The 12,792-nt window shown below is 37.1% G+C and overlaps 1 protein-coding gene across 2 annotated transcripts in view; it reads right to left on the reverse strand.

Annotated features, from left to right (window-relative positions):
- Positions 1-12,792, reverse strand: part of EHHADH (enoyl-CoA hydratase and 3-hydroxyacyl CoA dehydrogenase) — a 67,909-nt gene that overhangs the window by 42,819 nt on the left and 12,298 nt on the right. For both annotated transcript variants that reach the window (XM_003256581.2, XM_003256580.2), the window contains exons 3-4: positions 6,570-6,742; positions 1,153-1,264 (exon numbers count right to left, since the gene is read on the reverse strand). In XM_003256581.2, coding sequence (XP_003256629.2) covers positions 1,153-1,264; positions 6,570-6,632 — 175 coding nt within the window. In that variant the 5' untranslated portion in view covers positions 6,633-6,742. The remainder of the gene's footprint in view (positions 1-1,152; positions 1,265-6,569; positions 6,743-12,792) is intronic.

A 12,792-nucleotide genomic window follows, 5' to 3' on the forward strand; every position in this document is an offset into this window, starting at 1 on the left:
CTGAGGCAGGAGAATCGCTTGAACCTGGGAGGTGGAGGTTGCCGTGAGCTGAGAACACACCACTGCACTCCAGCCTGGGCTACGAGAGCGAAACTCCATCTCAAAAAAAAAGAAAATAAAAAGAACAACTTGCATTTCTAGCTAATATCTTAATACTTGCAAATGAAAAATTTAGTCTTTTTCATACTAAAATTTGAAAACATACCTTGAAAATTATGGTTTTCTCATTTATATTACAATTTTTTTTTTTTTGAGATGGAGTCTCACTCTGTTGCCCATGCTGGAGTGCAGTGGCGCGATCTCGGCTCACTGCAAGCTCCGCCTCCCGGGTTCACACCATTCTCCCGGCTTAGCCTCCCGAGTAGCTGGCACTACAGGCGCCTGCCACCACGCCCGGCTAATTTTTTGTATTTTTAGTAGAGATGGGGTTTCACTGTGTTAGCCAGGATGATCTCGATCTCCTGACCTCGTGATCCATCACCTCGACCTCCCAAAGTGCTGGGATTAGAGGCGTGAGCCACCGCACCCGGCCTACAATTTTTTTTTTAGACGAGTCTCACTCTGTTGCCCAGGCTGGAGTGCAGTGGCGTGGTCTCAGCTCACTGCAACCTCCGCTTCCTGGGTTCAAGCCATTCTCCTGCCTCAGTCTCCCGAGTAGCTGGGATTACAGGTGCCTGCCACCATGCCCGGGTAATTTTTTTGTATTTTAATAGAGATGGGGTTTCACCATGCTGGTTTCCAACTCCTGGCCTCAAGTGATATGCCCATCTTGGCCTCCCAAAGTGCTGGGATTACAGGCATGAGCCACCACGCCCAGCCTATATTACAATTTCTAAATTAGTTCTGAATATAATGCACTCTGTGAACACCAATGTTTATGAATAGTCACTTGAACTGAAATAAAATCCTAAATTTGATTCACTCTTTGCATGCACTTTCATTTAAAAGGCTCTTACATTTGATCTTCATGATAACATTTGAGAAGCTCAGAAAGGTATTTCTCCATATTACAGATCAGAAAATCGAGAGGCCAAGAAGTTCAAGAATCCTTTTACGGTTACATAGGGAGTAGGTGGTCAAGCCAGAATTTTTCTAAATCCAGTCCAATTCTTCACACTAATCTAGACAGTTGTTGCCAAGGTCTGTACTGACCTGAGGTAATTAAGTCAAGTGCAGCAGGAACTCCAATGAGTCTGGGGAGAAGCTGGGTTCCTCTTGCACCAGGGAGAAGTCCCAGTGTAACTTCTGGTAAGCCAACTTGAGCCTATCAAAGATTGAAGGCATAAAGGCCATTAGCATGAGATGATATGTTCAGAGTTAAGGCAAGCATTTCCCTGGATTTCCTGTATTCTCAAAAGCATGGTTTCATTGAATTCAGCAAGATTTCTACAGGGCAAATTAGTGCACATCCTTTTCTTTAACAGCATAAACAGAGCTGTGCTGTCCCTAACTCTTCATGTTGAAACACATTTTTAGCTTCTTACACATTTATTCTCTGACTGTAATATGACCTGTCTCAGCCAACAAAAATAATAGTCTCCGGAAACAACTTTCTGGAGTCCTGCAAGAATCAGGAAACACAAAAAAGTGAAAAGACAACCCACAGAATGGGACAGAATACTTACAAATTATATATCTGATATAGAATTTCTATCTAGAATATATAAAGAACTTGACAAATCAATAATAAAAGACAAGTAACCAGTTAAAAATGGGCAAAGGATCTGGATAGACATTTCTCCAAAGAAGAGATACAAATGGTCAGTAAGCACTTGAAAAGACAACTCAGTATCATTTGCCATCAGAGGAATACAAATCAAAACCACAAGATAACACTTTATACCCACTAAGATGGCTATTTAAAAAAAACGACAGACAATAACAGGTGTTGGAGAGGATATGGAGAATACAGAATCCTCATACATTGCTGGTGGGAATATAAAACAGAGTAGACACTTTGGAAAACAATCTGGCAGTTCCTTAAATATTAAACATAGAGTTACAATATGACCCATCAAATCCATTCCTGGGTACATACCCAAGAGAAATGAAAACATATGCCCACAAAAATCTTGTATACAAATTTATTGGCATCATGGTTCATAAAAGCCAAAAAAGTAGAAGCAACCCAAATGTCCATCAATGATTAGTGGATAAATGAAAGGTGGTATATCCATACAATGGAATATTATTCAGCAATATCAGTAAAGAACTGATTCATGCTACAACGTGGATGAACCTTGAAAACATGCTAAACAAAAAAAGCCAGTCATAGGAGACCACATATTGTATGATTCTGTTTATATGAAATATCCAGAATAGGCAAATCTATAGAGACAGAAAGTAGATTAGTGGGTGCTTAGGATAGCAGGAGAAGGTGATGGAGGATTACTGCTAAAGGATACAAGGTTTCTTTTTGGAGTGATAAAATGTTCTAAAATGTACTGCGATAATGGTTGCACAACTCTGAAAATATGCTCATATACCATTGAATTGTACACTTTAAATGTATGAATTGTATGGTATGCAAATTACATCTCGAAAAGGCTGTTTTTTTTTTTAAAGTCAGACAGTAATCTCAGTCCAGACAAGAAAGTGAGCTTGAGTCCTTTATTACATTGCCTTTCTTGGCAATTCCATTTAAAAGTGGCTAAGGATCTGTTAGCCACTTACAGGTACAAGGGTGACAGGAGGGTACTTAAATGCAGACTGCCATTTACCCAGATTGTGATTCTAGCAGTTCCAAAATACCTCACATATGTGAGGCCTGTCTTACATGAGGTTTTCCTAATAGTCAATCACCATTCTTTCCATCACTGCCCATCTCTACCTGTTTACTTATTGCTAGTAACTCAGGTCTGCACTCAGGGTACAGAAGGTTATGGTAAGAGGGACACAGAAAAGGAGCACTTAGGACATATATGTGTATTTATTTATAAGCATTTATAAAAATTAAAACACCACTGGGAAATGGTTAAATAAATTCTGGTATAGCTATGATTGAATATTATGCTGCCACTTATAATGATTTTTTTTTTTTTTTGAGACAGAGTTTCACTCTTGTTGCCCAGGCTGGAGTGCAATGGTGCGATCTCGGCTCATTGCAACCTCCGCCTCCTGGGTTCAAGCGAGTCTCCTGCCTCAGCTCCCGAGTAGCTGGGATTACAGGCATGTGCTACCACGCCCAGCTAATTTTGTATTTTTAGTAGAGACGGGGTTTCTCCATGTTGGTCCGGGTGGTCTTGAACTCCTGACCGCAGGTGATCCGCCTGCCTCAGCCTCCCAAAGTGCTGGGATTACAAGTGTGAGCCACCGAGCCCGGCCTATAATGATATTTTTAAGGAATATTTACCAGAAGATTAACATGATTTCTCCTCAGAAGCCACAGCGGCCAGAAGGCATGAAATGACATACACAAAGTGCCGAAAGAAAACAACTGTCAATCAAGAATTCTATATCCAACAAAACTATCCTCTGAAAATGAAGGCAAAATTAACACATTCCCAGATGAAGAACAACTGATTTTGTTGTTAGTATATTTGCCCTATAAGAAATACTTCAGGCTGTAATGAAAAGACACTAGACAGTAATCTAGACAGTAACTTGAATTCACATGAAGAAATAAAGAACACTGATAAAGAGTAACTGCATGGGTAAATATAAAATACAGTAATAATGTATTTTTCATTTGTAATTCCTCTTTTTCTTATCTGATTTAGGATCACTATGTAAAGCAACAATGATAAATCTATGTTAAGCGGTACATAATGTATAAAGATATAACTTGTGACAATAATAGCATAAAGGGGCAAGTAATGGAGGCTACAGAGGAGCAAATTTTTGTATATTATTAAAATTCAGTCAGCATTAATCTGAACTACATTGTCATAAATTAAGATGTTAATTGTAATCACCAAGTTAAGTACCATTAAGAAAATAATTAAAAATATATATAGTAAAAGAAACAACAAGAAAGTTAGAAGGGTACACTTTTCCATTTAACACAAAAGCAAGAGTAATGGAGGAAATGAACAAAAAAACCAAAAAGCATAGAAAACAAATAGCAAAATGACAGAAATATGTTCTTCCTTATCAGTAATTACATTAAATATAAGTGTATTAAGTTCTCTAAAATACAGAGATTGGCAGAATAAAGAATATTTAATTATGGGTTAAATATTATAGTATAAAAATAGAGTATAAACCAAATACAATAAAAGTCCAAATGTGGTTTTTTTTGTTGTTGTTTGTTTTGAGATGGAGACTCGCTCTGTCACCAGGCTGGAGTGCAGTGGCGCGATCTTGGCTTACTGCAACCTCCACCTCCCAGGTTCAAGCGATTCTCCTGCCTCAGCCTCCCGAGTAGCTGGGACTACAGGCGCATGCCAGCATGCCCAGCTAATTTTTGTATTGTTAGTAGAGACGGGGTTTCATCATGTTGGCCAGGATGGTCTCGATCTCCTGACTTTGTGATCTGCCTGCCTCGGCCTCCCAAAGTGCTGGGATTACAGGCATGAGCCACCACGCCCGGCCAATGTACTTTTTTTTAAAGGACGTTTTTCAAAGGAAAAAGAATCTGTAAGAAAAAATTACATACAAAAAAGACTAGAATGAAATAGAATGTTAATAGTGGTTATTTCTGAACTGTGAGTTTATGATGATTTTAGTTTACATCTGTATACTTATGTTCTCTAGTTTAGTAGAATAATGAATATTATTTTCATCATTAGAAAAATATACTAATTACAAAAATGCTACCATTATATATACTGTGATACACAGTGGTATCACAGACCTCATCTGACATGTCTAACAGCCTAAATTAAACCTATTTCCAGAAATTTCCCCGTATTTACTAGTTTTGTGCTATTTTCCAATAGAAATTTGTCTTATTAGGTACTGATAATTATAAGGGACAATGAAACAGAAATCTTTGAGTTATCAAAGAAGTATTTAAATGTATACTTAGAAGTGACAGCCAACATATTTAATACGTCATACTGCATGAGCACTGCATCAGTGAAACCTGATATGGGTCATAGTACTGGAGGTAGAGTCTCAGGGCTCTCTATTGACTCGGGAGTTCCCCTGTAGCTGATGGATCATAAAGAGGCCCTAGGGCTAAGGTTAAGGGAAACAAGGAGACAGAGGGCTCAGAGTAGCAGGTGTTTACTTACCAGAATGGAAGTGAAGTATTTGAACATTTTAACAATTAGTACCACTGTACTGGTACATAACAGCTGAAGTGGTTAACCAGTAAGCTAACCATTCAAAATTATCACCTCTGGGCTGGGTTCAGTGGCTCATGCCTGTAATCCCAGCACTTTGGGAAGCCGAGGTGGGTGGTCACCTGAGGTCAGGAGTTTGAGACCAGCCTGGCCAACATGGTGAAACCCCGTCTCTACTAAAAAGACAAAAATTTGCTGGGCATGGTAGCGTGCCTGTAGTCCCAGCTTCTCGGGAGGCTGAGGAAGAAGAACTGCTTGAACTCGGGAGGTGGAGGTTGCAGTGAGCCGAGATCACACCACTGCACTCCAGCCTGGAAGACAGAGTGAGACTCTGTCTCAAAAAAACAAATAAATAAAATAAAATAATCACCTCTGATACTTATGACTACATTTAGAGTTTTCCCTAAAGAAAAGCTGAGCCAAGATGGCCGAATAGGAACAGCTCCGGTCTACAGCTCCCAGCCTGAGCGACACAGAAGACGGGTGATTTCTGCATTTCCGTTTGAGGTACCGGGTTCATCTCACTAGGGAGTGCCAAACAGTGGGTGCAGGACAGTCGGTGCAGCACACTGTGTGCGAGCCGAAGCAGGGCCGTCATTAAAAAATCAGGAAACAACAGGTGCTGGAGAGGATGTGGAGAAATAGGAACACTTTTACACTGTTGGTGGGACTGTAAACTAGTTCAACCATTGTGGAAGTCAGTGTGGCGATTCCTCAGGGATCTCGAACTAGAAATACCATTTGACCCAGCCATCCCATTACTGGGTATATACCCAAAGGACTATAAATCATGCTGCTATAAAGACACATGCACACGTATGTTTACTGCGGCACTATTCACAATAGCAAAGACTTGGAACCAACCCAAATGTCCAACAACGATAGACTGGATTAAGAAAATGTGGCACATATACACCATGGAATACTATGCAGCCATAAAAAATGATGAGTTCATGTCCTTTGTAGGGACATGGATGAAACTGGAAAACATCATTCTCAGTAAACTATCGCAAGGACAAAAAACCAAACACCGCATGTTCTCACTCATAGGTGGGAATTGAACAATGAGAACTCATGGACACAGGAAGGGGAACATCACACTCCGGGGACTGTTGTGGGGTGGGGGGAGGGGGGAGGGACAGCATTAGGAGATATACCTAATGCCAAATGACGAGTTAATGGGTGCAGCAAAACAACATGGCACATGGATACATATGTAACAAACCTGCACATTGTGCACATGTACCCTAAAACCTAAAGTATAATAATAATAAAAAATAAATAAATAAATAAAAAGAAAAGCCCCACACACCAGCCACTATATAGAGCCTTGGTTGTTACCTCTGCATGGGCAATCCTATAGTGACAGCCCAGGGCCAGCTCTAGTGCCCCTCCAAAAGCCATGCCTTGGATTGCTGCCACCACGGGCTTCTCGTTTCTCTGTATTTCATCTACTACATTTCCCAGTGTAAAGCCAAATGTCCTAGGAGCACTGAAGCCATGAATATCAGCACCTAAGGGCACAAAGACAAGGAGAAACAGAGTTGAAAGATACATGGGCATTGTTATATAACAGTAAGTTACCTGATACTCTTTAAAAAATTGTTTAATTTGTTTTATTTATTTCTTAATTTTTTTTAGAGTTCCCAATGACTCTTAAAAAGTCTCAGACCTCTTTGGGCCCTTACACTTCATCTTTGGCTGAAAACAAGTATATTGGAGAATATAGAATGCTATGAGAGAAAATCCTCAAATCTTTACCAGGAATTCTGTAATTTTCTAAAATCTATCTTTCCATATAATAAGTAGTAACTCTATCTTTAAAAAAATTAAAAATCTCAGAAAAGGAGAATAGGGATTCTCCTCCAAAGATCATTATTCTGAGATTGAGTCAGCCCCTCTCATTTTTGTATGTGTGATACTGTTAATCAAGCCTATTCACAGCAACTTAGCTCCATATCTTTGTTAAGGGCATGAGTCATCACAATATAAAATATCAGGGTAACACGTATACATATTTATGAGTTATATGTTAATCAATCAGCTTAGAATTATGTTTTTGTAATAGATTTTTATCTTCAATAAAAATAATATTTATTGCTTTTCCTGATTATAAAAATAACATGTATTATGGAAAATTTGAAAACCACACAAAATTAAAAAGAAAATGAAGATCACCCTAAATATCACTATACAGCCATAATTTAATATTTTGGGGGAGTTCTTAGTTTTTTTCCACATGGGTGAGCAAGCATTACAACCTGAGCTCTGCCTTCTGTCAGATCAGTAGTGGCATTAGATTCTCACAGGAGCGTGAACCGTATTGTGAACTGCACAAGTGAGGGATCTAGGTTGCGCTCTCCTTATGAGAATCTAATGCCTGATGATCTGAGGTGGAACAGTTTCATCCCAAAACCATCCCTGCCTCCCCACCCTCCCAGGCCTGCACCCCCACCCTCCCAGGCCTGCACCCCCACCCCCTACCCCTGTCCATGGAAAAACTGTCTTCCATGAAACCAGTCCCTGGTACCAAAAAGGTTGAGGAGAGCTGATTTAGAGCACATTGTAAAATCATTTTTATATTTTCCTGTTTTCATATAACATTATACATAGTAAGCTTTGTCCTACAGCATTATCTATTCCTTGAAAACACTAAGCTTGGTACAAGTTTTAAAAATTAATTATTTTATATCTAGCCTATTCATCTTTTTTTCCCTTTTTGCTACCTGTTCCTCATCTAGCATCAATCCAGGAGTTAAGCTTTTTTCTTACCAATTCATTATATTTCACTCTCTAGTCCAGTGTTTTGTTTTGTGTTTTCAATTCCTTTTGGTTCTAGAGAAACAAGATCAATTTCAATCTGAGTCTCAAGCCTATCATTCCTGTAGCTTTAGATTGAGATAGTTTTTTAGATAATAACAGAAATAAACAATTATGGATAAATGCATCAAGCACTGTGCTAAGCAGTTTGATATACTGTCTCATTTAATTTTCATAACACCTAAGTTAAGCAGCATAACAATTCCCATTTTACAGGTAAGGAAGTTAATGCTTTGAGACAAGTGACTACTTCAGACATATGACTAATAACTGGTAGAATAGGGATTTAAACTTAGGCAATTTGACTATAAATCCCACATTCTTAAAAGCTATACTGTATTCTCCTACTTATAGCATAAAGTTAGTATCATTATATCCCAATTTTTGAAAAACCAAAGCACAAACAGTGTAGTGATTTCACATTTTAATTATTTCTAGCACATCAAAATCCAATTAATATTGAGATATTGATTTTATACCCAGCAAAACCGCTAAATTTTCTTATTAATTCTAAAAATTTTTTTAATAGATTATTTTAATTTTTCTACAAACATTATTCTATCTTCTGAATAATGAAGTTTTGTTTCTTCTTTTTCATCCCTTATACCTTTTGTTTCTTTTACTAGCTTTACTGGGTTATCAAGAACCTTGAATACAATGTCAAAAGAAACAGTGAGAGCAGTCAGCTTTGTCTTGCTCCTTTCTCATAAGGAAAGCTTTCAATTCGCCATTTTGTTTGTTTCCTGTAGATTTTTCAAAATGGATACCTTTTGCCTGATTAACGCATTTTCTTTCTGTACCTCATTTACTAAGAATGTTTCTTCTTAACACACGTCAAATGTTACAGAATGTTTTTTCTACATCTCGACATAATCATATAATTTTTCTTTTTAATCTTTTAATGGGATGAATTTCATTAATCTAGTGTTCAACCAATCTGATATTTCTAGGACAAAAGTGATATATGATACTTTTTTTTGTTGTTAGATTCAGCTTCACAATACACTAAGATTATTTAAAATTATTTTTATAGATTCAAGGGGTACATGTAGAGGTTTGTTACACAGATATATTGCATTATGGTGAGGTCTGGGTTTTTCGTGTGCCTGTCACCCAAACAGTGAACATTGTACCAGTTGGTAACTTTTCAACCCTCACCCCAACCTCCTTGCCCTTTTGAAGGTCCCTATGTCTATTACTTCCCTCTGTATGTCCCCGTATTCCCATTGTTTAGCTCCCCCTTTTTTTCCCTGACAATTATTCCTTCATAATAGCTCCACTTATAAGTGAGAATATGTGGTATTTGATTTTCTATTTCTGAGTTATTTTACTTAGAATAATGGCCTAAGTAAAGACGTAATTTCATTCTTTTTTATGGCTGTGTAGTAAACTATGGTTTTCTTTATCTAATCAACCATTGATAGACCCTCAGGTTGATTCCATGACTTTGCTATCATTAACAATGCTGTGATAAACATGAGTACAGGTATCTTTTGATATAATAATTTATTTTCCTTTGGATGGATCCCCAGTAGTTGGACTGCTGGGTCAAATGATAGTTCTGTTTTTAATTCCTTGAGAAATCTCCATACTGTTTTTCCATAAAGGTCATACTAATTTCCATTCCAAATAACAGTGTATAAGCATTCCCTTTTCTCTGTATCCTTGCCAATATGTTGTTGTTTTACTTTTTAATAATAGCCACTCTAAGTGGTGTGAGATATCTCACTGCAGTTTTGATTTACATTTCTCTGATGATTAGTGGTGTTGAGAATTTTTTCATATGTTTTTGGCCACTTGTATGTCTTGTTTTGGGAAATGTATATGTCCTATGTGTACTTCAAAAAAATTTTTTTAAGTATATATAACCAAAAGACAATGTCCACTTTTTAATGGGGTTAATTGGTTTTTCCTTGTTGAGTTATTTGAGTTCCTTATAGATTCTGGATATTAGTCCTTTGTCGGATGCATAATTTGCAAATATTTTCTCCCATTCTGTAGGCTGTCTGTTTACTCTGCTGATTATTTCTTTTGCTGTGCAGAAGCTCTTGGTTTAATTAAGTCTCATTCATCTATTTTTGGTTTTTTGCATTTGAGGTCTTAGTCAAAAGTTATTTGCCTAGGCCAATGTCCAAAAGAGTTTTTCCTAAGTATTCATCCAGGAATTTTTATGATTTCAGATCTTACATTTAAGTCTTTAATCCATCTTGAAGTAATTTTTGTATATGGTGAAAGATAGGGGTCCAGCTTCATTCTTCTGCATATGGCTCTCCAATTTTCCCAGCACCATTTATTGAATAGCTGTGCTTTCTCATTGCATACTTTTGTTGACTTTGTTGAAGATCAGTTGGTGTAGGTATGCGGTTTTATTTCTGGGTTCTCTGTTCTGTTCCACTGATCTGTGTGTCTATTTTTGTATCAGTACCATGCTGTTTTGGTTACCATAGCCTTATAATATAGTATGAAGTCAGGTAATGTGTTGCCCCCAGCTTTGTTCTTTTTCTTAGGATTGCTTTGGCTATTTGAGCTCTTTTTTGTTTCCATATTAATTTTAGGATTGTTTTTTCTAATTCCGTGAAAAATGACATTGGTAATTTGATAGGAATTGCACTGAATCTGTATATTGTTTTGGGCAGTATGTCCATTTTAACAATATTGATTCTTTCAGTCCATGAGCATGGATGTTTTTCCATTTGTCTGTGTCATCTATCATTTCTTTTATCAGTGTTTTGTAGTACCCCTTGTAGAGATCTTTCACCTCATTGGTTAAATGTATTCCTAGGTATTTTATTTTTTTGTGGCTATTATAAATGGGACTGAGTTTTTATTTAGTTCTCAGCTTGAACGTTATTGGTGTATAGAATGCTACTGATTTTTGTACATTGATTTTGTATCCTGAAACTTACTGAAGTCATTTAGCAAGTGTAAGAGTCTTTTGGAAGAGTCGTTAGGGTTTTCTAGGTGTAAGACCATGTTATCAGTGAGCAGAGGAAATCTGACTTCCTCTTTTCCAATTTGGATACCTTTTATTTCTTTCTGTTGCCTGACAGCTCTGGCTAGGACTTCCAGTACTATGTTGACTAGGAGTGCTAAGAGTGGGCATCCTTGTCTTGTTCCAGTTCTCAGGAGTATGTTTTCACCTGTTCCTCATTCAGTATGATGTTGGCTGTGGTTTTGTTGTATATAGCTTTTATTATTTTGAGGTATTTTTTGATGTCTAGTTTGTTGAGGGGTTTTATCATGAAGGGATGTTGGATTTTACCAAATGCTTTTTCTGCATCTATTGAGGTGATCATGGATTTTGTTTTTTAATTCTATCTGGTGAATCACAGTTATTGAAGCATTCTAGAAACCCTACAATAAAGCCCATCTAAATATTGATGTAATATCTTTTTGAAGTGCTATTGGATTTGGTTTGATAGTATTTTGCTGATGATTTTAGCATTTATGTTCATCAGCTATATCGGCCTTTAGTTTTTTGTTTTTTCTTGTGTTCTTGCCTGATTTTGGTATCAAGGTGGTACTGCTTTCATAGAATGATTTAGGGAGGAATCTTTCCTCCTTGATTTTTCAGAATAGTTTCAGTAAGATTGGTACCAGCTCTTCTTTGTACGTCTGGTAAAATTTGGCTGTGAATCTATCTGGTCTTGGGTTTTTTTTAGTCGGAAAATTTTTTATTACTGATTCAATCTCATAACTTAGTATTGGTCTGTTCAGGATTTCTATTTCTTCCTGATTCAATCTTGGGAGGTTGTATGTTTACAGGAATTTATCCATTTTTTTTAGGTATTCTAGTTTGTGCATGTAGAGATGCTCACGGTAGTCTCTGAGCATCTTTTGTCTTTTTGTGGAATCAGCTGTACTGTCACCTTTATAATTTCTAATGTGTTTATTTGAATCTTCTCTCTTTTTTGATTAGTTTAGCTAGCAGTATATAAAATTTTTTCTCTTTTCAAAGAACCAACTTTTCATCTCATTTATCCTTTGTATCTTCTTATACTATATTATGAACTTATATTTGTAATATTTTCATAAGTATATTTCTTTTTTCTGTTTTTTTATTTTTATTTTTCCACAGGTTATTGGGGTACAGGTTGTGTTTGGTTACATGAGTAACTTCTTTAGTGGTCATTTGTGAGATTTTGGTGCACCCATCACCCGAGCAGCATATACTGCACTATATTTGTAGTCTTTTATCCCTTGCCCCACTCCCACCCTTCCCCCACCAAATCTCCAAAGTCCATTGTATCATTCTTATGCCTTTGCATCCTCATAGCCTAGCTCCCACATATCAGTGAGAACGTACAATATTTGGTTTTCCATTCCTGAGTTACTTTACTTAGAATAATAGTCTCCAATCTCATCCAGGTTGCTGTGAATGCTGTTAATTCATTCCTTTTTATGGCTGAGTAGTATTCCATCATATAAAAATACCACAGCTTGTTTATCCACTCATTGATTGATGGGCATTTGGGTTGTTTCCACAATTTTGCAATTGCAAATTGTGCTGCAATAAACGTGTGTGCAAGTATCTTTTTCGTATGACTTTCTTCCTCTGCATAGATACCAAGTAGTAGGATTGCTGGATCAAATGGTAGTTCTACTTTTAGCTGTTTAAGGAATCTCCACACTGTTTTCCATAGTAGTTGTACTAGTTTACATTCCCACCAGTAATGTACAAGTGTTTCCTTTTCACCGCATCCACGTCAACATCTACTGTTTTTTGATTTTTTGATTATGACCA

The sequence above is a fragment of the Nomascus leucogenys genome, chromosome 11 (genome assembly GCF_006542625.1).
Source record: "Nomascus leucogenys isolate Asia chromosome 11, Asia_NLE_v1, whole genome shotgun sequence".
Classification (NCBI taxonomy): Eukaryota; Metazoa; Chordata; class Mammalia; order Primates; family Hylobatidae; genus Nomascus; species Nomascus leucogenys.